General features: G+C 40.4%; 1 protein-coding gene across 1 annotated transcript in view; it reads left to right on the top strand.

The window, feature by feature from the left end:
* NTNG1 (netrin G1) overlaps positions 1–25,767 on the top strand; it is a 147,198-nt gene that overhangs the window by 3,069 nt on the left and 118,362 nt on the right. The window contains exon 2 of the mRNA XM_058808749.1: positions 3,087–3,786. Within this exon, the coding sequence (XP_058664732.1) occupies positions 3,541–3,786 (246 nt within the window). The 5' untranslated portion in view covers positions 3,087–3,540. The remainder of the gene's footprint in view (positions 1–3,086; positions 3,787–25,767) is intronic.

Raw genomic sequence — 25,767 nt, 5'->3', positions numbered from 1 at the left:
AGCAGACGCCGGGTGCAGCGTGCTCTGGAGGCTTTGCATACATTCACTGAAGTCGTCGGGGCAGTTTGGCTTCCCTTGCCCTCAGCCATCAAGGATGCTGATCCCTCCTTTGCCACTTCCATGGCCCCCAGCACCCAGGGTGTGTGACTAGCAGGGTACCGGGAATCGGGACACCAGACAGTAGTTATTAGTGGTGTGTTTGATTACATTTTTCTAAGGTCAAATGCACAGGCATTACAGGGGACAAAAAGCCCCATTGCCGTGTGTTGCCCACAGCTAGAGGCTTATCACTAAACATCTGGCACAGCTGTAAACTTCAGAAATGTTACTCCAAACGTTTTTTCTACAAAATAATTCAAATAGGTATGTCCTTAGCAATAGGGCACTAAAATGTAAAACGTGTATCATAAGTGACTCTGCAGGAACAAACAAAAGCAAGACAAATCATACAGCTCTGTCAGAAAAAAAACCTGGCAGCACTCAGCACATGATCCTTAATGTGCTTTGGTCAATATCTTTCTCTATATCAATGGAAGCTCATTAAAAGAAGATATTGCAGACTAACTGAGCCATGCCATACTAGTTCTTGCCAAAGCTTGACATTTTTAATACATTAATAATATGTTTGTAATGTAATGGAAAACTATTAATCAGAACTGGTTATATGCCAGAAATTTAAGCTATAATTGGCTGCTTCTTGTCAGGAGTGTCTGTTATACATGGCTACAGCTGCCTAATGCTCAGATGTCTTGCACTCCTCTGCACTTTTTTCTTGTCAGTGCACTAAATTCAATCGATGTTATAGTCTATAATTCTGTGTAACGACCATCATTATGACTGGCTTACGTTAATGAGAATTCATTATATGGGAAGTATTTTAGCACAGTGTGTTAAGGTAGCAGCTTGCTTCACATTATTTAGTCCTATCCAGTCCTGGTTTATTAGCGGATATGAGTCTCAGCATTATAAAATATTACAGGTAACTAAAGAGCTAGAAAGGAAGATATTAAAGAAAAACTTTTTTTTTTTGCTTCAATATACAAGCTTGCAGTCTAAATATAATTACACTCAGTAACTTCTTATTTCTACACAGAAAAATTGTATTTATTTACTTACTGTTTATTCCAGCTATGACCAAGCCATCTCAAATAAAAGGTATTTGACTTACCATAAATTAAAAATAATTTGCGGCTTCTTCTAGCAAGGAGTTGTTTCCCATTTTTATAGTGACATAGTTTCCTATAACCCTAAGCTATGGGCTCTTGTAGGTGCTTTTTTTCCCTCTTCAGAATAGCACATACATTGGAAAGGAAACAGGGGAAGAAGTGTCTTTAAAATTATATGGAAAATGTTCTCTGAATTACTGAATTCCAAAATAATATGCAAACACTCCCACTGAAAACAAAAAAAAAAAAAGAATGTAAGGTTGCTACAAAGCCAACAGTACTACCCAGCATGCTTCTTAAAGAGATTTAAATTTAATTTGGTCTTAGATATTTCTGCTTTTGTGTCAGATTCAGATTTGAAGCTTAAATATGTTTGAGCGAATTGAGAATTGTTACTGCAGGAAAATTCAGATATTCTCTGCGTATTCTGATAAAATACATGAGAGTTGTATGGTAACACTTGATAAAATGAATATAATGGAAAATTGCATTTACGTCCATACAGCAATTATTGTAAATTACTTTGCTATGGAAACACAATTCAACCATCTGTTGGCATTTCATGGTGTCTGTAGTTTAGCTCAGTTTAAGATGAAGCATTATTTAAATATAGGGAGGCTGTTTGCGAATAGCTTTGAAGATAAGTTTGGAAAATGAATATTCCCAACGTGACACGTTAAGGAGCTTACCAGGTCACACACCTCTTCCCGTGGCTGTGGGATGTAGGAGGTTCATGACACTGGGCATGATTTAAAGCTGGGAAGCAAAGCAGGCTGCAGAAAGTGGCGACTTAAGGTTGTTTCTCAACATCTGTCTGGCGGGTCTGGCTCGGTTTTAGCATCCAGACAAAGGAAGTGTGGAAGTGCTGCAGCGTGTGGCTGAAATCCCCTGCCGACAGCCCCACGCCCTGGCTCCCCAACCTCGGGTGGCACAGGCTGACAAATGCACTGGAATTCCTAGCCCTGGTTTTCCTTCACCCTGTTTAGGGTACTTACTCTGTGTTTGCAGTTTTCCTCATACAGAATTTGGATTTCTTTTTTCCTGCGTTATTTAGGAAATAGATATTTGAAGTTGCTATGATATACTTCTAGCATTTTTTACCTGTAATAATGTGATTCAGGTGCTACAAAGTGAGGAGATCTCTAGTTGTTTTCTGAAGAGGGTAAAGGGCATATATCTGCTGTGAAATAAGTGCTGAGTTATCAGGTACAGCGACCCTCAAACCTAAGAAAATAAGGGGGGAAAGCATTCTTATAGTAAGCTACAAAATAAGCCATTATCTTTATCAGATAGTTTGTCATCAGTGTGGTCAGTAAATCACAGTTCAAAGGCAAAAAAAAGGGAGCAAAACTCTCGCAATGCTAATGAGAAATGTCAAGGAAATTGAATTGTACTTGCCGTATCTTTGTTAGTCTTAAAATAATAATAATCTAAAAGAAATGTGTAAGGCTTTTGGAGCTCCATGAGGTCCTCCTGCCAAGAAGCTACTAGCACCTGCTAGCCCTGATGCCCAGCTCTGTGTCACTTGAATAAAAGAATTTTGCCGCTGCTGCCCTGCAGTGCTGGGCTGCCTACTCCCCTGCCTGCCTGCACCATCTGGGCCATGGCTGAATTCAGTAGTTTGCTCTCCATTTTTGCTAGGGTGAAAATACAGTTTTGGAAGCAGGAACCTCTAACTCACCTGGAACATTATAAATCTGTCTTTGTTAGAGTACAGTTAAATCCTTCATGTCAAAATACTTTTCACTGTGAATGATTTTGGTAGTTGCTTCATTCTAGCACAGAACCCACAGTAAAGGTTATCCATATTGTACCAATTTGCTTTGTATTGCATCAAACCTTCAAAATGTCAACATATTGTATATTTTGTAATGCATTGATTCTTGGACAATAACTCTTAATTTTTATTGTTTCTAAAAGGGTGCTGGTGCCAGAAGAAAAGGATGATTGATGGGAAACAGACACCAGCCTATAGACACTCACCCTCTTCCTTCGGATACTGATTTATCAATGTGTCCAGGCATCCCCTGCGAGCCCTGAGCACGGAGGATCACTCAGGGTTATCAACGGTGGAGCTCAAGACCTGCAACTTCACAAATTATTATCTGCTCTTGGACATCTTTTACAAGAAGCCCTGACAGATAAGTTATAAGTTGAAGGACAAGCGCTGCATGGCTGTGAAAGGCTGTCATCAGGGCCTGGGTGGCTTCTACCAAAGTCTTTAACATAGTGAAACAAACATCCCATCCTAATGCTTCATGTTTGAGTTGGAACCTATTTTATAAATACATACGTTATATGTACATATAATCTCTAGACTGCACATACGCCAGCACTGAGCATCCTTACGAAGCTGACATAAAAGGATTTAGAAATGTATTTGTCAAGATTCCTGTCACTTCACACCCTCTGGGTTACTGTATCCTCCGTGATGCAGCACTACCCCTCTGTGTGGGGACACTATGACGTCTGTAAGACTCAGATTTACACGGAAGAAGGAAAAGTATGGGATTACATGGCCTGCCAGCCAGAAGCCAGAGACATGATCAAATATGTAAAAGTGACTCTGGATCCCCCCGACATAACATGTGGAGATCCTCCTGAAACTTTCTGTGCGATGGTAAGGCAAGCTTTTCATTTTGCATAATTAGTGGGAGTATATTTGTGATAGATGGCTTCAGAATAGAAGCCCTAGAGTGCACACAAAATTATCCAAGAAAACCTGCATCATATTCCAAATGTGAAAGGTTCTTCTGTACAAAACTCTGAGCAGTACATTAAGCTGAGCAATGAGATATTCTGCTTTTGAGGACTTGACTTGATCGCAATTCATTGTCTCTCTAAAGCAACTTTTAATGTATCAAAAGAAATCAGCATAAAACTCTTATTGTGCTAACCCATAACTGGGATGGCCTTTGCCTGATCAAGAAAGATTTGAATGAACTGATTCTACTAAATCAGTTTAAAGCATCATAGCATGACATAATTAAGTCTAATTTCCAAACAGCAAGACCGGTTGAACTCAATTGCTAAAGCTTAAAAAATGGTGTTGGGAGTTGGGCTGTTGAAGTTTTCCCAGCTACCCAAGGAGCTGTAGCAGGTCTATATGGACAGTGCAGCTAAAATCACCTCCAAGCTCTAGCAACTACTCACAGCTTTCTTCCTAGCTGAAACTGTAGGCATTCAAGAAAACTAAGAGAGACCAAGGCTCCTCATTTTACATGGTTCTAAAATAGACTGGGTTTGGAAATGTTTGGCTTGGTAAGTAAATGTACAGGTATAATAATCTGAGAGACACTACATATGTATATACACACACACATATATGTGTGTGTGTATGTATATCAATATTTACAGCTGTGCTGCTCCCAAGTGCTTGATAGATCACACTGTGAGAAGTTTCAGATAAGGAGATCTTAACTTGTAGATAACTTCTTTGTGCTCACACTTAGAGAGGCTCTCTTTTCTTTGCGATTGGATATTTCTGTTAAGTAGTGAATGGAAGATACTGAGTTCTTTGAAAAGAAAATAAAAGATTTGTTTTACAAATCATGCACACTTACGTCTGTTAATACAGCACTGGAAACATGCTCCACATTACCTACATTATTTAAATTTGAAAGACCAATGAGTTCTGGTAAGTGAGGTTATCACAACTGAGAAAAGTCTACAAGATATTTGTTTGCCTGTGTACAAATCATTGCTGGGTGACAGCATCCCCGCAGGAAGGAAATTTGCTTTTAAATGCCTTGTGGCATCGTTTTCCACCACTGCTGTTGTGTAAGGAGTTCAGATCCAACCACACATACATTTAAGGCATTATTTGCACACATGCAGCTGCTTCCCACAGCAGTACATTATGGTAATAGCCACGTGATAAATTACGAAGCCGCATGAATAAATTACATTCACTATGAACCTTTGACTGCACCACTTGCTCTCTGCCCACTAATCCATCTCTGCTGACATGTCTTTGACACTCCAAATTTCCAAGCAGTTTCAAGCAGCCACTGTTTAAAAACAAATGGAAGTCATGTGCCCCACATAATATTGTCTTATTGGTTTTTTTTCCTTAATCTTGAAATATATTTTTTCCATCTGAGTAGTAGTAGCTGTGATTTAGCATTCAATAATATTTAGTAACTCATCATCTAATGCAAAAAGTTTTTCTTTTAATGAGAAAAAAACCCTTAAGAAACAAACCTGCCCAATAAAACTTGTTTCTTCCTTTTAGTGCAGATAAACATTGCAGCAGTTCCTATCTTAAGTAATACTGTAAGTTTCTGAAGGCCTTTGTTATCAGTATGCACTCTAGTTAGAACAACAATTTTAAACAAAAAAACAACAAGGCGAAGAAAAGACATTTTGATTAAATCTAAGTGTTAAAAATGGTGCCAGAACTCCCCTTGAAAACATTTGACCACACCAGTTCATCAGTGCTGTGATGTTGGAGGAAAGTTTGCTTGGGAGTGACCTGAGATCACAGCTGTAGCTCACCTGCAGCTTAAGCCTGTGAGATGCAGGAGGCCACCAGAATCCTCACATGAGAAGCAGAGAAAGGGGAGTACCTGGGGAAGAGTGAGAGACAGCCCACAGAACGAGTGTGCATTCAGCTACACAAGTGTAGAGTGACTGACTCTTACATGATAAACTGTGGGATTTGTTTCCAGGATAGATGTAGATTGTACATATCCACTGTATTTAGATATGCATTGGTAATGGCTTGTCTTGCTTGAAACATAAGGAAAATGACAGAAATATTTAATGTTCCTAAGGTATTGCCCATGGCTCACAGCAGAGCATTCTCATCCCTAAAAATGCATTGTCTATCTGTACCATAGCTGGCTGTAGGAATTAGATATTTACTGCAAAATGAGGTTTTATGTATTTTGTAGTGCTGAGCCCTTGGAATTTTTGAGATCTTGAATTTTTGTGTTCACTTTTAGTTTTAGAAAATGAGTTAAGAAGATAGCACTGACATACTTGGAGAAAGTGGGCAGTGGAAAAAAGTTCTTTCGTGTTAGGCATGTTCTTGTGCTAAAAAAGCCCAAATTTGAAGTGACAAAGATGCAAAGGTTTCTTTTCAGCACGGTGAAGTGCCAAACTGGCTTATACAAATGCTTGGTTTTCTTTTTGTAAGTACTGGCTATGTGCCTGCCAAACCTGTACCACTGTTTTGTTATTGAAATCGGGTTAACACTGACTTGGAGAAGAACAGGGTCTTTTCAGCTATTCTAATAATAAACAAGGGTATCAAGCAGCCAAGTCTGCTTCTACAAGATGTCAAGGAGGTTGAAGCAGCCTCCTGTTTTATTTGCATGTCAGTTTCTTGATCAGATTTACTAATTTTCTCTTCACCAAATGGACTCAGGTACTAACTGTTGAGTCTCTGTCAGCCTTTGGTGTAATATAGATTAGATCCTTGAAACAAACCAGACTGAGAATTTCATTCAAGTCCTGCTGAGAGATTATGGTAGAATCTAAGGCAGTCTGTGAGAGTAGCTGATAATAATCTGCAATAACACACAAAGCAGGCATGCATTGCAGTGTGTGCAAGCATACAATACAGAGGAGATGGGTGGTTAAATTGGCCCCCTACTTATTTCTGCATATTCCCCATGGTATTAAATGTTCTTATGAGCCTGTGATGAATTTGTACTTTCCTTGTTTAGCTGACAGACTGAATAACAGGGCTTTGCATATGTAAATTTGTTGCAAAATATAACAGCCCTAGCTGGCAGCTAAAGCCAGCATTTGGCAGCTCACCACTTGCAGGTAGCTTTGTGGTGTCCCCCCAGAACAGCATTTTTAGTTATTATGGGGAGAATGCAACAGAAAAAACTATCCCACAGTTGCTTTTAGGCATCTATTCTGAGAATAACATTATCGTTTCTGGTGACATTCAGTATTGACAACTCATGAGATTATTCTGAAACCTCAAACCCCTGGAGTCCTACAATTATGATTATATGAGATTCTCAGGTTTCATTTAAAACATCTTTATTTCCTTAGTCCTTCTGGTTGCAGGGAAAAGTTTGAAAATGAAGCCAAGGAGCTCAAAAAGGAGAAGCCAAATAATCTTGCAAATTATTGTTTGTTTAAAATATCATCAGATTTAAAGTCATTCAGGATTTCTACAGCTTGGAAAGGATTTTTGCTCAAGAGGAGAGATGCATAAAAAAACCTTATAAACAAATAAGTGGCTAAGAGCAGTTGAACACTTACAATTTCTAGATGTGGAGTTGCATGTATCTGTAAGGAGGATATGGCAGCATCCTTCCAGAATAAGTATATAAGAATAAGGGCTCCTCCTGCCTACAGGATAATCAGCACTGTGGGGAAGGGTTCTCTGGTCACCTCTGGCTTCCCTGTCCATTTTAAAGCAGTCTCTAGTGTCTCAGAGCAAGCTACATATGCTGGCAGAAGATGCATGACTGCTTTCTGTGGTATTCCTTCAAGGAAATGTGGACATCTTTTGTCAGTCACAGACTTGGACTGAACAGCCACAGTGTTTAAGCCAGCGTGACCCCTTCCTGCAGATCTGTAATTTATGAACTCTGAGCATTTGGCATTGCTCAGAGTATGTCTGGCACTGTATGCTTGTGCATAGCTGGCCTGGGAGGAGAGGAGAGAGGAAAAGAGGAAGAAGCTATTCACATTTTCAGGTTTGAGCTGCAGGTTTCACACTAAGCAAATTTTGAAGTTCCTGGTGGTGCTAGTTCTTGTGGCCTGCAGCACTTCAGTGCAAAACAAATCTTGAAATCCCTGGGAATAACTAACAGTCAGTGAAATCTACTTCCCTCTTTGTAAGTACAAATCCACAATACTCTGTCCAGTCATAAAGAGAAACAAATCTGACTTCCTATGATCATGACCATCTTTTGCTCTACCAGAACAGTGTGGGTGGCTTCTGGCTTTCCTTCTAAAACATGTGCCAGCTCTATCCCTGGTACAATCTCAGGAACCCGATGATGCTGCTCACAGCTCAGAGATCCTGTCGCCCTACTCCCACCTGCCCTGCACAGGGACTGGCCCCTCTGCTGAAATCCAGACTTTAGCATGGGGTTTGCATGCAAACCCGAGCTGTGATTACTGTGCAAATTCATCATGAATTTGACCAGGAGACTCCTAGTGGCTGTTGCTGTAATTTGCAAACTAGAGACGGGTTTGTGTTACCGACCTGTGTTTGCAGCTCAAATGGCAACATTAAAATATAATTTTCTGTTTGTGTTTAGACCTAGATATCATAATACATCCCAACAGCTAAAAATGATGAAATTATCATCAATTACAGTTGCCTGCAGCTAATTTCCTTCGTAGGTTAAATAGAAGCTTGAAAAGGAGCCTGCAGATGGGAGTCCTGTACATTTGTACAATTTATAGAGCAGAAATGCTGATGACAGTAGAAATTTGAGCCCTTGAGTGCTACTCCGTATTTCATAGCCAATCAAAACTAAATTAAGAAACAAAGATTATTAAAAAGTATTCTGCACATGTAATTCTGGCATAATATTATGAGGTGGACATTATTTTTTTTTTTCCCTCAGACTTTCGGCATCATTAATATAGCATTCCTTTAATTACAAGTAGGCTCATATTCCTTAAAAAGGGGGAAATACTATGTAGCATAGATGGTGATACCAGTATTATGTTTACTGAAATAATTAAATGAACAGATACTTTTCTGAGTAATGGGTAAATCACAATGTGAAACAAAAATTATTTTTGAAAGTATTTTGGCATTATACATACTTTCTCAAAAGAGACATTTTAAAACAGTGTTGTGCAATATGATTAAAAGATGCTGTTAAGCTTTTTTCTTTTATGGGCTAAATTTGAGTAAAAACAAAGGATTCTATCTGTATAGTCTTACTAGATAGCATGGGGTAGAATGGGAACAGGAAGTTAAAGATGAAGCTCTTGCTACTGTCTGGTTTAAAGTGGATTTCCATAGTTGTATATTTCTAAAGTATGTACAGCTCAAAGTTACTGCAGACCTCATTTACAACATCTGCATTCATCTAATTTGAACTCTTTGGGCACATATAATTATTACAGCTGTTGCTTTGTCACTGTAGAGCACCTTACCCTTCAGAGAGAGGCGTTTTTATTTTGGTGCCTCCTCTTAAGTCACTAAACATTTCATTGCATTGCATTTAATTCATAACACTCTGAGACCTGAAAGCTTCCGCCCTGCCCCTGTTGGCCTGTCCGCAGCAGGGTAGGACAGCTCAGCCCCACTGCTGAGGCTGTTCCCACCCAGCCCCACTGAGCCCCTCAGCAGCCAGTGGGGCAGGAGGGACACCAGGGGCACAGACTGTCCCTGTGCTGTCCCCAGGAGCCATGGACTGTCCCTGTGCTGTCCCCATAGGTAACAGACTGTCCCTGTCAGTCTGTCCCCGTGGGTCACTGGCTGTCCCTGTGCTGTCCCCCAGCTCCCTCCCACTGGGCAGCACCCCATGCCAGCCTACCTGTACCTCTGGCAGCACCTGCTGTACACTCTGCAAAGGCTCCTTGGTTCTCATGGGAAAGGATTCCTTGGTTTCCTATAAGATTTAAAAAGATGGGTATATACTTAGTGACAGCAGGAATAAAAAATAGTTTGGTAAAATCTCTATTTTCATCCAACTGGAAGCAATCTAAAAATTAATAATTGTTCATAAATCAAAACCAAGGATTGGTAGTAAAACAGATTTGCATTTTATTCATTATCACACATCAAGATGCTCCAGTAAATCTTTAACAACACTCTGTCCAGTTGCTTTTTTTTTTTCCTCCTCAGTTACACTTTGGGTACTGGAATGTTTTCAAGCCTGAAACAAAACAAAAGCACACCCACAAAGTACTTCAGTTGTTAAAAATATTTGAGGGTAAAACAGGGATCCTAAAAAGAAATATATCGTTTTTACATATTTTCAGTTGCAGTTTTAAAGCACACGTCACTAGTAGGTGTAGAAGAGCATCCTTTTAAGGAGATTTATATTTTGTAAATACGCTTTGTAAGAGCAGCTGTTAAGCATTTTCTAGCATTGCCTTTATTCCATTTACTAGTTGCTCTTCCAGTTTGGTTTGCTTTTCCCCTGAAATGAGCTGGGAAAAGTGGACATTTTTAGACATTTATTAAAATAACAATTGATCTTAAAAAGCAAGGAACCGTGCAGGGGGAGATTGTGGCTCTCTGGATGAGGTTCTTTAAAATACCTGAGGTGGTGCCTCCCCGCACTTCTCCATCCTCCCTGAGCCCCCCGAAGCACTGAGGTGGGTACGTGGAGGGAGATACCCAAGTACTCTGTGGAAACTTGGAGTTTTGGCCTTGTTTGAGTATGGAACCAGCAACACCAATTTTGTAAAGAAATAAATATCTTCCACTATAAAATAAATTCCAAGACATCCATGGTGAATGTGAATGGCTTGCTGTCAAAGCAGTTGGACCAGAAACATCCCCTCAGCAGCACCTTTAGTGAAGTAAAATAATACTGCTTTATAAATAAAATATTTACTGACCCTGTCATAATTTGAACTGCTGCTGGTGAGGCAGAGGTGATCTGAAGCCCGTGGCTCACTGCAGGCAGACTCCTGAGCAGATTTGCTGGGGAGCAGGGAGACAGTGCAGTACAGCAGCACACCCCAGCTGGCGCTCCTCGGCCAGGGCAGGACAGCACATCCCTCCTGCGCTGACGGGAGGCAGAGCTGGGTCACCCCATTTCTTCTCTTCTACAAAGCCTCAATTTAGGATTTTTCCAGGATGGCAGATCCTCCTTTGAGCAGAGTGACCTTTGGCTCCTAAGCCGCCGGTGTCACGCAGGCAGCTGGAGGAGCGGAGCTGCAGCATCACCCCCTCAGTTTGCTTTCACACATTTTGGTCAGGGGCACGATGCCCTCAGTCCCAAGGGAGTGTGCAGCATCAGGCTGTCCAGGCTGAGGACACTGTAGAAGGAGCATGATATTATATTTCTTCCCACTGTGGTAGACAAGTCTCAAAATGTGAATTTTGGATTTACTTGGCAGAACTGAGCAGCGATAGTTTTATGCTGCTCAGGTTTGTTCAAATTATCTGGATAAACATATTTTTCCATCTTCATTTAGTAGCTAAATGTCTCTGAACCCCAGAGTTTCACATCTTTTTCTTGCAGTGCTTGTACTTTGTAAAAGTTAAGAATCATTGGAAACCAAATGCAAGTTCCTGAGGCACTTCCATATATTAAAATTTCCATTTGTAAGCATCTTGTTGAAACAAAGCCAAGTGAACTCAGCTGAGAATTCTACAAACCTCGTGTACACCAGGACAACCATTCTGGTTAGTGGGCTCCCCAGAGTCCTTTGAGAAGGAAGAAATCACTAAGTTGACTCTCGAGTAATGATTTTAACATTTAGATGTTTATGTTACTTATAAAGCATCCAGTCCTAATGCAACCCAAATCACCTTCATTCATTCAAGAAAAAATAAATGTACAAACTGAGATGATAATCTGCACTTCCATCCCTTCTGCTTTATGCTGGGAAGCAGAGGGGGAGAAATACAGACAGGCATTAGCAATTCCTCTTGACAAGGTATGGAAATTACCCATCTCATTATGTGAGGATGAAAACCTGTCATTTATTTTTACCCACTGAGTTTAGAAAGGGCTGAATCTGTGGGAGCTGGTCAATTTTAGCATGAGTACCATTGCCACTTTTCTTTTTTTAATACTGATACTGCTTTGCCAAAACTGTCATTTCCAATACATAAAATAACATACCTATTTTAGAGTAGCTAAAACCGGATGAGAGATCTGCTAATCCAAATATTTCTTGACTTGTTTCAAGGCCTATGAGTACTGCCTGAATATGAAAATAAAAAATAATCCCAGATACTATTGAGTGATGAGATGCAGATTGCTGTGCACACTGGAACACTAGTCTCCCTAGTTAAAAAAAATAGGTAGCTCTGTACCCAATTTACTTGTAGAAACAATTACTGTTGTAGACATTTTAGGTATGGAAATTTGTGTTTTCACAGGTCACTTCTGGTGACATCATCTGGATCTACAAGTACAAATATAGCTAAGGACAGAAAAATCCTTGTCATTGAGCTGACTTGGCAACGTGCATAAGTGATTTCATTTAGCTTTGATGTTTGATGTGTTGCATTTTCTAGAAAATGGTTTTATTTCTCATCTTCTAGTTCTTTAGGCAGATTGTTTATATGGAATTTAGGAATTAAAAAAGGGGAGGAAAGAAAAGGGTGCAAATGAATTTTAATTATATTTACTACAAGCAAGAACTTGTACTATATCAGGGATATTTTATGTCAGGCTTCAGCCCAGAGAGAATTTTTATAGCTAAGTATTTGTAAAACCTCTAAAAGAAGAAACCATTATGATGAGAGGAGCATTTTCTTAAATGTACGTGCCATGTCTTTCCAACATCTTGGTGCATTTTAGATTTTTATCTATAAAACTGTCACGAGCCACATTTTAACACATGAATTTGATTTTTACCAGCTACACCTGCTCATAAGACGTTTTCCTCCAGTGAAAACTAGAAACAGAGCTACTTGTGGGTGACATTTACAAGTGACTGGGGGTGGGGAGATGGTAAAAAATAAATAAAAAGGAATAGCAAACAACTACACAAAAGCCCTCATCCTCTAAAATCTGCAACGTGCACAGCTGTAGGGAAAAAAAGAGTACAGAATGCAATTTTCTAACTGCTAAAACAACTTTTTCTACACGTGCTATTTTCCTCCTCTATTTTTAACACAGGCTTGCAGACTGACATGCCTCTTGGCTTCCTTGACCATATGGATCTGCCAAGTAGTATAAATACTGTAGGGATAGCCTGCAGAAATATCCTAGCAAGGTGTCTCACTTCACAAGGGTTGATTCAGACTTCCAGACACGTTAAGTAACAAGTTTAAGGGGTTCAGGCATTGGAGCTTCCCTCACTAAATTAGTGGGGTAAATTTTTGCCAGCATGTTTGCAGCTGAAAACCCTATTTTCCTGAAAAAGAAGTGGGATAAGCCTTTGAAAATAAAATGTTAAAAACACAGAAGCTTTTTGTCATCTGAAGCAGTGGCTTTGATTTTTTAAAAACGATACACTTCAATAACTAAAGGGAAATTAGAAGTGACTCATCATGTATATTTCATGCCTAAGAGCTAATGTTTGACTTTACATCAACAGGGCTTAAAATACAATCTTCCATTGAAATTAACGTGTCCTGTGTTAGGCAACAGAAGGACTCCTACTGACAACAATGGATAGCAACAAAATGCAGCTTCCTCAGTAGTGAGCACTACCCTCTGCACTGTACCAGTTTGAAACGCTCAACTAGAAACCATAAAACCATCTTAAGTTAACTGTATGCCTTTATATTCTAATATTTTTCTTGTCAGAAGCAATTTCACTGAAGTTCAATTATTTCCAGCATTTTCAGTTTTAAAATCTTCTTTACTCATTTTATTGGTGCTGGCTTTTGGATTAGTTCAGCCGTTGTGATCTTCAGTGCAAGGCTCTTTGTCCCTAGTGACAAAACAAGTTTTGGAGAATAGGACACTATCCAAGGTGGCAGCTAGGATACATAGATAGAATACTTAACAGGGTTTGCATATTTAAATATTCTATTTTAGCTTTATGCATCTCCTGGATTATTTGTAAATAATTGAAAAGGACAGAAGACTATTATTGACTAATCATCCCATAGTTCTCCATAACTGCCCCATTATTGCTTGTAGCACTCAAACATTAGCCAGGCATCATCAATCACGAACTTCAAGTTTTATAAGTTTAAAAACAGGTCTCAGAAAATATTACAACAGTTGCCCTTCCTTTGTTAATCAGACAAGGTGGGGGTTTCAGCAGAACATTTTGTCATATTTTAAGCCTTTACAGAAAGTATGCCACTTTTTCATTGTTAAACAGTGGATTGATACCTGAAATGCCAGATGGGGTTGGTTTGAGTTTTTTTGAAGCCATACAGACAGTTATTTTCCCTCTTTTACAGTTTACAAGTCCTCAGCTGGTGTAAAGTGTACGTACATTTAATGGGATGGTGTGGCAGGCAGCTCTCACACATCTGCCACTTGTGCAGTCCATGCTGCCCTCCAGGGTGCCAGCCCCTCTCTCCCTGTCTTGAAAACAGGGGAGAAAACAAAGACTGAAGAGGGACATGGGGAGTTGCTCCAAAGAACAGAAGAGCCTGCCTGCCTTCCTTCTGTTTGCATCCCTGTCTTGTCACACCTTTGATGTTCTGCAGCTTGAGAGGCCACCGGGGCTGATGGGCTTGTTCTTACATAGAATTCTGATATCCTATTTGGATAATATTCTTTTTGGAAACGGTACAGACCACACAGATCTAATCTGTGGACTTAAGATGGGTAAGGTAAAGTGTTTTCTAGATGTTTTCTAAGTTTAAAGAGTTCAGCACTAGGATGGGAAAAGATTGTGCAGGAATGCTGATTGGTTGATGAGGACCTGCTCACCATGCTGATTTTCCCAGGTGCTCACTCTCTAGGACAGTAAATACATTGCAGGAGCTCAGAAAAAGCAGGCATAGCCCTTTTACAAGGCAGTGTTTGACTCTCCCAATCAATAACAATCTGGCCAAGAATTTGAAGTAAATCTTGTTCTGATGATTGTATCATGTCAAGGGCATCGTACTACTAAGTGATGGGTTTGGAATAATAAAATTGTGCCTAAGATCAGAAACAAAAATCAGAAAGCAGTAGGGCATCGCTGAGTTTTACCTTAGTAACAGGGGCTTTTTCCAGTTCCCATCCTCAAGGTCATTACACCTCTACTAACACAACCATCAACATCCTCCTCCTGTCAGGCCAGTTCTCATAACTTCAAAAGAAGATTCACAGGAGCTGACCAAGAAGAAAAATGTTCTTCACAAATTATTACAGGGATGAATGGCATCTGTGCCTGTGATGACCCGTTCAACACTTTCTTGATGACACCACCGTACATGAGCTTCCCTCAACTCCTGTCATGTAAGCCACAGTTGATTTTTTTGTCTTTCAGCCAGCCAACCACCAAGGCCACAGAAAGCAGATGTAAGGGCAATGCTGAGCAAACCTTTGCTGTCACTGCCTTTACTCTTAGTAATTGCTTTGTTGATAATTATGAGCTGTATAAAGCATCACAGGAGGAGCAGAACAAGTTTACTTTTACAGTGATTAAATAAATCATAAATTGGAAACACTTTGTAATTCAAAATTACCCCTCTGAACCAAGGATCACATGCACAGCATTTTGCTGCAACACATGTGAACATTGGCAGTGTGGCTGTAGCAAAGGGCAGCTGCTGAAGAAGAGGACAATAAACCTCCTCATCTGAGCTAGTAGGGAACCCACAAGGGAATGCTGGTCTTGGTGGCAGACCCTGCCCTGTATCCAACCCACACCAGTGTGCCAGGGGTGCTGCAGCCCCCCAAGCAAGCCATACACACAGCAATGTTTCATCTCAGAAGATGGTAACAGAGATCCCTTCCATGGAACTCAAAGGGTTCTTGGATAATTTGTTTCCAGTAGAAATCAGCTTTCTGCCACATAAGAAAGGCATGTGAGATTCTAACAGTATTGTCACTGAGACTTTGTTAGAAGACGTTATCTGGCCCAGAAACATCCCAGACAGAGGGACTTAGAGCTGAGCCTGCAATACCACTGTACCTGACAACACAAACTTATTTCCAGCCTGCACATTGGAGATCTTCACATGCCCGGTGATGGGGTTCAGTTATTATTGGCTTTAATTACCTACAGTTTTCTGGCCTAGGTTTCTTAATGCTTGATACAGAAAAAGCAGTACAGATAGTAAGCACAACAAAATACAGGAAGATCTTAGAGCTACTTTACAGAACTTTAGGCTAATGAGAAATGAGAGTCCCTTCCTACTCCTATATCCTCCTCCAATATCTTTGTCTCAATGTCTTATTCTGCAGTCAATGAAACTCACAGGCATTGAGAAGTCATAGAAAAGAGCTGTTTTCCGATTTGGTTTGGGTTTTTATTGGAATGTTTTTAGCTTTTTCAAGTTTGATGAGTCAGGTTTCGGCTATATTTTTTATCTAATTTTCTTTGCTAATTGTATGTGCAAGGGTCACAAAACTAAGGTTGTAAAAAAAAAATCTAATTTTAACCCACAGTTGATTTATGAAATGATACTGAGTTCCTTGAGTTTGGGAAAATAACATATACCACTAATAATCTCTGGGAACTGATTTAACACGGTATTCTATTGCAGTGCTAGGAAGAAGCCAAGGACTTGTAACAATCTGTCAGTTGCAGTGACATTTTTATTACTCTTTCAGAAAGGCTGTGCTTTAATTGTCTCCTTGCTTCAAATCAACTTAGTTTGCTTTAACAGTGTTTTTTTCGCTGTAGCTACCATTGCCCTTGCTATAAGAAACCTAAACTCTCTGTATATTTCTGGCATGGTAACTGCCAACAGGAACAGGAGCAGAGAACCTACCCGTGTTCTTCTAATTTAAGAGAGTGAAAATGCTACTGACTGCAAGTCGCATTTTCATGGAGTTCACACCAAATTCCTTGTAGACCTGCATCCCAGGCAATTCCCCCTTGATTCACTAGGATTGACCTGAGAGAAAACCCATCAAAATAATACACCATTTTTTCCCAGTTTGAGTATTGTGGAGTTTGCAACAAGCTGCCCAGTAGAGAAATAGCTTTGCTTTCAACTATTATAAAGAAACTGCAAGCTCTTAATTTAGTACAATGTCGCTAGTGCTTTAGCATCTTCTGCAGTGTGCCTCCAACTGATGAACTGAAGCACAACTATAAATAACGATGATGTCTTTGTCAGCTTGTGAGAAAAAAGGGTTGGAGTTTAGTTTTGTTTTTTGATTTGGGTTATTTTTCACATTTCCTGGAAGGGCATGTAGTAAGATATCTGTAATCGCTTTTTTTGCTTAATACATAGATTTATCTCTTTGATGGGTCACTGAATCAAACCAACAATTTGTTGCCTGCTGGTTCATGGCTCAGTGACCCATGGGAACACGGCCCTAACGTTGCATCATATACAATGGGCACCCCAAAGTTCAGTGATTAAAACAATTTCTCAGCTTTACAGTTCAGAACTTTGAGGTGCACTTCCCTTTCCAAGGGGGAGGAAATTTCCTTCCACCCCAAACTGGACTTCACAGAACCTGGCCAAACTGCATTCTCAGACCTCTGGTTTCTGTGCATTCCCTGTCCTTTACTACTCTGTATGTGATAACTAAGAAGTTGTCCAGGGAACAAATGTTTTTGTTCATTTGGATATACCAGCTCTGTATTTTAAGAGAGTACCAGTCAGAAAAGCATAAAGTTTCAAAAACCCCCAGATTGAAGACTCAGTGCAATGATGAAGAGGAGGGACTTGATGTCAGCTGTGGCAGCATAGCTGGTCTACATCCTGAGAGGTTTTAATGAAGCAGATGAAATCCATCCTGGATTCTGAATCACATACACATTCAGGCAAAATATGATTTGGGGGGGGGAAGGAGTTGATTTTCAGGGCTTGCATGCCTTCAGATTTGTTTGCTTGAGTATATTTTTGGAGGGTAATGTTAGATGCTAAGGGAAAGTTACAGCAAGGCTTGTGACTAATGGATAAGATGCAGTATGCTCTGTGATGCAATGAGAAAAATGCTGATGCAGTTAACTGATACCAGAGAGATAAAATAACACCAGCATTAAAAAAAAAAAAAGCCAAACTGAAAGATTTTTGGCAAGTTTTTTGAGATCCCACCTTGGTATCATTTTAGAGGATGTTTCTAATTAGTAGCCACAGAAATAATTGCTGATTAAATTGTCATACAACTCGATTAACGAGGTGAAGGAAAAATAGCAACATTTTCATTTTAATGAGATGTCTGCTCTCTCCTCCTCTCTACTATGCATCTTAATGTACCTTGCTGTCTGCAGTGACTTGGGGCTCCAAGGCTTTGTCATTTCTTGGCAATTCTGTTCTCTAATTTCTTCTGACACATGGTGCTTAAATCCACACGAAATGTGAGGTGAGGCAGAGAGGATTCCTGCAGACTGCCATGCCATAAGAGGAACACTCATTTGCATTATTCATTAGATAAATGCACTGATTTGCATCTCATTCTGGTCTCCTCCATTCCAGGCAGGGGATGGAGACAATTCAGAGAATTGCTAAATTTTTGAATGATATTCATAGTGTTCATTTGGGATTAAGTCTCCATTGTCTGCTGCCCTGTATTTTGTCCCACACTTACCTTAAATACCTACAGAAACTAGATCCTTTTGTTCTTTTAATAGCAAACTGTGCCTATTTATTGCATAGTAAAAGAGTGCTAATTTGTTTATCATTGCAATTTTGAAAGCATTTATCAAAGCCATAATTCAATGCTTGATCATTATGTGTGATTATTGCATTCTTTCTCTCTGTTTTTCTGAGGTTATAGTTCAAAAGCAAAAGCTTGTAAATCAACTGCAGTGATCTGACAGCATCTATGTTTTTTGCCATTCAGTATTCTTGAGCAGTAAGCTTTTAAGTACTACATGCCCTCTGTTAACTAGCATGTTAATGCAGTAAAGTTGAGAAATAGTATAGCCCTAGATAACCATCAACATTGTCTCTCTCTCTTCTAAGCTTTATGAACCCATTTACATTATGCTTAGCATTAATATTTGATTCAGAAATCTATACTGCAAAAAATCACAGTTCTGTCCTCAGGGTGTTGGGGGAGGAAGGTTCATTTTGCAGGATGGGGGTTATTACTATTGGGCTCTTTCATCCTGTTATTAAACACAAGATACTGTCTGGGAAAATTGGGAATTTTAAAGGACTTAAACAAGTATCATTATTGCATCAACACTTTTTGAGAAAACCTACATCATAAACACCTTCAGCTGCTGCTGCAACCCAGAGCCATTCCATGAATCATCATTTACCTCCAAGGACAGCAAAAACAAACAGTGGTTTATTAGCTCAGTGTTGGAGCATGGTGCAGACAGCACCAAGGTTGTGGGTTCAATCCCTGTATTGGCCATTCACCTAAGAGCTGGACTCGATGATCCTAGTGGGTCCCTTCCAACTCAGAATATTCTGCGATTCTTTGACTTTCAAAGCCCTCCTTTACACCTGCTGCTGCACTGGCTGCATATTGTCCAAAACTAAGGAAAGACATTGCCACCATTTTAAATAGCTTAGACCACAATTGAAACACAGATGTCTAAAGCAATTAAAAAGTGGGGCTCTGAAGGCTGACTTAGGGATGTATTAAGGCTAATGATTGTGCATTATTTTTTTTAGATTGTTGCATGGCTCTCTGGCTGACGCTGTAGCTCTTTGATTTGCCATGCTAGACAAATTCAGTTCCTGAGTTAAAAGGTGGGAAACGCAATGGCCCTGAGGAAGAGTTAGTCAGGACGCTTCATCTGTAAGCAGGGTTATGGCAGAAAATATAATTGAAATGGAATATGAAAATGAAACCAGTTTATATTAGGAGTCTACCTAATACACAACTTAATTATAATTGAGTTTGCCACAAGTTAGTGACAGCTGAATCTAAACAAATCACCTAGCTAATGTGCTGATTACACTAACCGCAGTAGTTGTCAGGGGTGGAAGATGCCATATGGCTCCTCTTCTCTACCCAGGTCAAAATATCATTAGGAAGAAGCTTAACTACATCGACACAAATGCGGAATCAGCCAGTCTGGCTTTCCTCCAGCCTGCAGGGTGTGTGCATGTCCCAGGGTCTGGCCATTCCCAGGCACAGCGAGGGGCCTCCCAGATTTCTGCAGAATGTACTGAGTGGAGGAGTATCATGGTACTTGAGGACAAACAAAGGCAGCTGGTGCTCAGTTGCATTGCTCAGGCACAGCTTAGCTCTCCAAGCCATGCCCAGATTATGTCTGGGCACTCGGTGGAAGGACAATGGAATGTAAGTGACACGGAGTGCAAAGCAGGGCAGGGGAAGGAAGGGCTGAATGACGCACGAGCCGCTCCTGCACCCGGCGAGGTCAGGTCCAGCCACAGGGAGGGCTTTCTGTGCAAATGAGGACACGAGCCAAAGTCCCAGGCAGGGTGTTTGGTACAAGTCTCCTAAAGTTTGTACGGCCTTTGATTTAGAGAACAGACAAAACTGTGGTATAAATCTTGCAGTGCCATGAGCAAGGTGTTACCCCTCACATTCCCTTTTGATTTTGGAATCTTGTCCATTCACAAGTACCAAGTGCTAAAACCAGTCACTAACAATAACACAGAAGCTACTGCTCCTGCAAGAGCCACAGAGCCTGCTTGCACCACCACTTTGAACTGAACTTTTAGCATGCCTGTTCTAAACTGTGTGATGCTTTTCTAGGTTGCACCAGAAGTACAGTTCATGCTATATTAAATTGTTATTAACTACAAAATGTCATCCAAAGTATAATGTTCTGCCAGTTTAAATTATATATTTTTGTTAGGCTTCTTGCTTTGAAAAATACACATTTGAAATTTTAAAGCATGCCAAGTAGGCCAGATGCTGCCCTTCAGAAATAAAAATTGCCTTAACTGATTCTATGACGATTTGGGTTGTACAAGAGCCGTAAAATTTCTGGCAGACTTAAAATATCTTTCCTTGAACACTGGTCCCGCTGTGCTGATCTTGCTGTCAGCAAGGGTTTGCAGATCCTCAGTTATGAAACACCTTGTCACCACTCACCCAGCAGCCTGCTCCTGCTTTGCTGTGAAGTTTGCTAAAGCACTTTGTCCAGATTTTGAACTATAGAATGTATTTTCTAATGATTTTTTAGGAAAATAGTTTTGGACAGTCTTGTGATAAAACTCAGGGTAGCTATTCTGAAGGGTATTGCAGAAAAGGTGCATAATTCATTATGCAGAAGCTTTTAGATTATTCTAAACAATATTTACCCTTAAAAATGTCCTTGTCTAGTGCAAACTGAGGAGAGCAGCTGTTCAAAATTTATTTTTATCATCACTCTTCAATGGATATTAGACCTCTTTCCCTTTTGGGGCTTGCCACAGTGTCCCTGATGAATTTACTGCAGAGTTCTGCCTCATTCATTACAAACCACCTATTTTATCTGCCATGGGCTTTTCTGCACTGCCAGTAGCACCTCTGAGTCTAGAGCAAGCCTACTAAAGTCACTGTGGAAGCATCTAGACCCTGGTTTAGCTTCTCCATACTGCCTTCACCATGTTAAGTAGACAAAAAAAAAACCCCAGCTTTTGGTTGGTTTTAGGATGGAGCAGAAGATTTTCACTGTCACAGGAAAAATTCTTCCAGTGGCAGAGGATTGGCAAAATCAGCTCAATGGCATCTGCTCTTTGATCCTCCCCCTATTTCAAAAGCTTACTGGGAGATGGACCATGCCAGCAGCTGGAGGACATGGAGCAGGCCTGAGAAAAACCCTTCCAGACAGTCAGAATGCTGGGACTTGTGACCAACACAAGCTAGAGTACTCTACAGGATGCTCTAAATTATGCCTAGAGTTCTTCCAAGTCTTAATCAAAATGAAGTGCTCTTTAGGACTAGTTTTCTCCCTCTTCATTTGTGATGAGCATAAACTGGAAACCAAAATACATTAATTTGCTCCATGCTCTAGGTAACAATTTCTACAGTATGTTCATAATTTAAAAACTGAATTTGTTTCAAATAAGCTTCAAGAATGACAACTGAAATAAAATTTTCAACACCTTTCAGACAGAACAGAATCATAGAATGACTAAGTTTGGAAAAGACCTCCAAGACAGTTGAGGCCAACCTATTACTGAACACCACCTTGTCAGCTAAACCATGGCCCTAAGTGGCACCTTCAGGAGTAGTGATTCCACCACCTGCCTGGGAAGCTCTTTCCAATGCTTAACTACCCTTAAAGAGAAGAAATTCTTCCTGATGTCCAACCTGAACCTCCCCTGGCACAGTTTGAAGCCATTTTTTCTTGTCCTGTTGCTGGCTGCCTGGGAGAGAGGCCAAGCCCCACCTGGCTACAGCCTCCTTTCAGGTCATCTTAAAGGGCAAAATGTCTTCCCTGAGCCTCCTTTACTTCAGCCTAAACACCCCCAGCTGCCTCAGCTGCTCCTCATAGGACTTGGTCTCTAGACCTTTCACCAGCTTTGTTGCCTTTCTCTGGATATGTTCCATCTCCTCAAAGTCTTTCCTGAAGTGAGGGGCCCAGAACTGGACACAGACCTTAAGTCCTTCTTGGTACTACAAGAACATTAGTCATTTGCAGCACAGAAAACTTTACAGGCTGTGGTCCTTCTAGTATGCCTCACTAATTACAAAAAGCTGATCCTCATTTTTTCATCCCTCACGTGTGAAATTGTGAGAGCTGCATCAAATTAAGTTCCGAGTATATTTTCAGTTTATGTTGAGAGATGCCACTATTTCAGCGAAAGGAGGAAAGGAATATTGCTTTCCTTCAAGCGGTTTGAACACAGTGCAAGGAGCTTACATCTGTTACAAGAGGAAAACACTATCTTTATGCATTTTTGCAAAGCAGCCAGTGGCTAATGGACAGGAAGTCTTTCTGAAAGTTTTGCAAATCTACATAATGTTCCTGAGGACTGGAGTGTGCATTCAAATCACAGATTTAACCAAGAGAAGAAAAGCGGGGGCATTTGTGCAGCCAGATAGCTCACTGTTGGCTGTGCATCTGAGAAGGATCAAAATCACAAGTCTTGCCAGCTAAGAATAGCATTATTTTAAGTTTAAAATACTCTCTTTATGATGTTTTCTTTGAGTTCATAGCACATAAATCAGTGCTGCTTCCTGCCCTTCACAGGAGACCTAAGCGTTTGTAGGTGTTGTGCCATGATAAATGTGGATATCTGTGAGTGCATGGAGTTGGTCCCTTCTCCAGAGCAATGACTCACTTGTAACCAGGATGCCTGACAGAAATCCTATAGAGGCATGAACTAATCTAAATTGCAATGACCAGAAATAAATGTGTACAGTGGTAGCTGATTACATTACAGTTTCTTACCATGAGCTGAAGCACAGAGTTGTAGGACTGCTCCTGAGAAATGCAGCCTCTGACAGACTTTCATTGCACTTAATATTTGTGTGGTGGAGCAAATGCATCATGAGGTACTCTCCAAAACCCAGAGACCTCTGACTCAAATTAAATTATTTATACCATGATATTCCTGTTCACCTGCAGTGCCTGTGACAATCCATGTACTTGCAGTAACGTGCTGTGAACAGGAGCCAGCACCTGCACCTCAGGTCACACCAGTTCCATGGATGAGCACTCAACTTCCCACAGCAGTGCGCTGCTTCTAAATGCTTTAGTGTGCAAGCTCCTTCTGAATACTGTGATTAAGAGGTCTCCAGAGGAAAATTAATATAAGAAAATTATAGAAAACCATACTTCATATTTCTTTGTCTGTCTCACTGTTCACTCCAGGTACCTTCAAAAGAATTAACTATATATTTTTTTAGTGCTTTATAGGCTATACAGGAGATCACGGAGCATTAAAGTTCCTGCTTTTGTATAAAATTGTTAGAAGTCAGTCACAGTGGTAATTTTCAAGGAATAGCACTTCATTGCCATGCCAGCTAAATTTAGGAGATGACTGCTATAACTCAGGCATTCCAGTTAGTTGTTTTTCTTTCTTTTTTTTTAAGTTTATGGGGCTATTACAGCAACTTAATCTATTTGTATCTATCATTTCTCAATGTGTCTCCTTCAGCCAAGCAGTCCAGAGTTTCTTTTTCTGAAACCCTTTCCACACTTCTCATCCTTTCTTTGTCACAAGGTAATCAGAGTTCTCTGAATATCAAATAGCATAAGAACAGTGGTAACAATGTCTAAAAAGTTGTGGGAGTCTGCAGGGGAAGTCAGGCAGAAAGTAATATCACACTCTGCGTCGGCACTTAATGATGCATCATTTCCATAAACTTACTGAAGATGGGGGTTTAACTGGTTGATTCCCAAGTGAGCATTTTCTATGCTGTCACTGTAAAAATATTTATACAACGGTATTATTTAGGGTAACATGTGTTTATGAGCCCTTCTTGTGCTAACTGCATGCTGTCCAAACATCTGGGTGATCCCCTACCCCAAATGCAAGCTCTCATTCTATGGACAAGTTTTGAAGTCCAGGGAAGTAAGGAATCCACACTAGTCAGCATGAAAGATACTAGTTGCAACAGAGCACACAATTAATATTTAGTACCATATTTCCAGTTGCTGAAAAAGAGGGGGGGCCCTTTAAGGAGATTAATTATCTCATTTTACTGAGTTTTATGGAGAACTCCTCTCAAGTGTGAAAAACAGCATGGAAGAAAATACAAGGGTTCCTCTGTGATAAAAAAAGTGTAAGTAAAAAACAAACAGGTAAGGAGTAAAGACTCATCATCAAGCAGTGTTATGAGGGCAGCACTGACTGATACCAAACTGGAGATGATGAGTGTGGCAGGAACAGGCAGTGAAGGGTTTCAAAAGTGAGGGCAAACAGCTGATGGCAGATGAGATACAGGAGCAGCTGGTGCTGGAGTGCAACAAGAGCATGCAATGAGCTAGAAAAACAATCTTAGCAGAAGCATTCTGGATTTCTGGATGGTTATCAACAGACCTAGATTGCATTTGTCAAGGCCAGAAGAAAGGTTGTTGCTGCAGTCAAAACACAATATAGGAAGGGCCTCAAAGAGAGTTTAACTAGGAAGATGGACAGGAAAGACTATCACAGTGATGTGATAGTGATGTAGCATGGAAGCCACGAATCATCTGGCAGCGCCAGTCCACTGTCAGCAAGGCCAATTAGCCCACGATGAGCACTGCACTGCCAAAGCAACGCGTCTGCTACCCAAGCTATTGGGATTTTAGCTATCACAAGAACATCTAAACAACAGATTTATAGCTAGCTCAGTTCTCTGCTCTGTGCAACTAAATACAGTGGAAACATATTTAGCCTAAGTGTGACTTTCCAAATTAATCCACCTGACAGGCAGGAGGTACAGCAGATCCTGTTTGCTTTAAGTCATTCTTTGCAGAATGTTTCCTGCAATCACAGTTTCCCTTCTCTGCAGTCCTGCTTTTGACTCACAGTTCTCAACTTCAGTCACTTACAGCCTCTCCTCTTGCTGATCAATTGCCCTACAGCAACCTCATTTCCTCCCCCAGCCCCTCAGGTTCTGCTTTGTCTTCCATGTCAGTGCAAACAGAGTTTGTCCAGACAGATACTCAGCAGTGACGTGCACTGGGAGGAGCAACATCCTCAAAGGAACAGACATCTTCTCGACCTGGCTTTTTGCTATATTCCTCCTAAGCAGCAAATTGTAATTTCTCTTTCCTCAACATGCCAGGTTTGCCATGGCTTTATTCAGGGCAGTTAAGCATATGGAGATTTCAGATGCCTGCTTCCCAAGGGATATACTGGTCATTCCAAGACACACCCATCTTAGAGTTATTTGGCTGCACTGGTACATCATAGGCCCAAACAATTCAATGCATTTACACTAAAGAATGTTGTGTACCTAATAATACTTGCGAGCTTTCTAACGATGTTAAATGATAAGCACAGCCATTCTGGAGAGGGGAAGACATGGAATCCAAAATGCTGCTAAAAATGGTGTCAAAAAACCTTGAAAATTCATGCTGTGCTGCTTTGAATCTGATTACTATCAGT

This window comes from Ammospiza caudacuta, chromosome 7 (assembly GCF_027887145.1).
Source record: "Ammospiza caudacuta isolate bAmmCau1 chromosome 7, bAmmCau1.pri, whole genome shotgun sequence".
Lineage (NCBI taxonomy): Eukaryota > Metazoa > Chordata > Aves > Passeriformes > Passerellidae > Ammospiza > Ammospiza caudacuta.
Note: the sequence above shows the minus strand (reverse complement) of the source record. Positions and strands in the feature narration are given on the sequence as shown.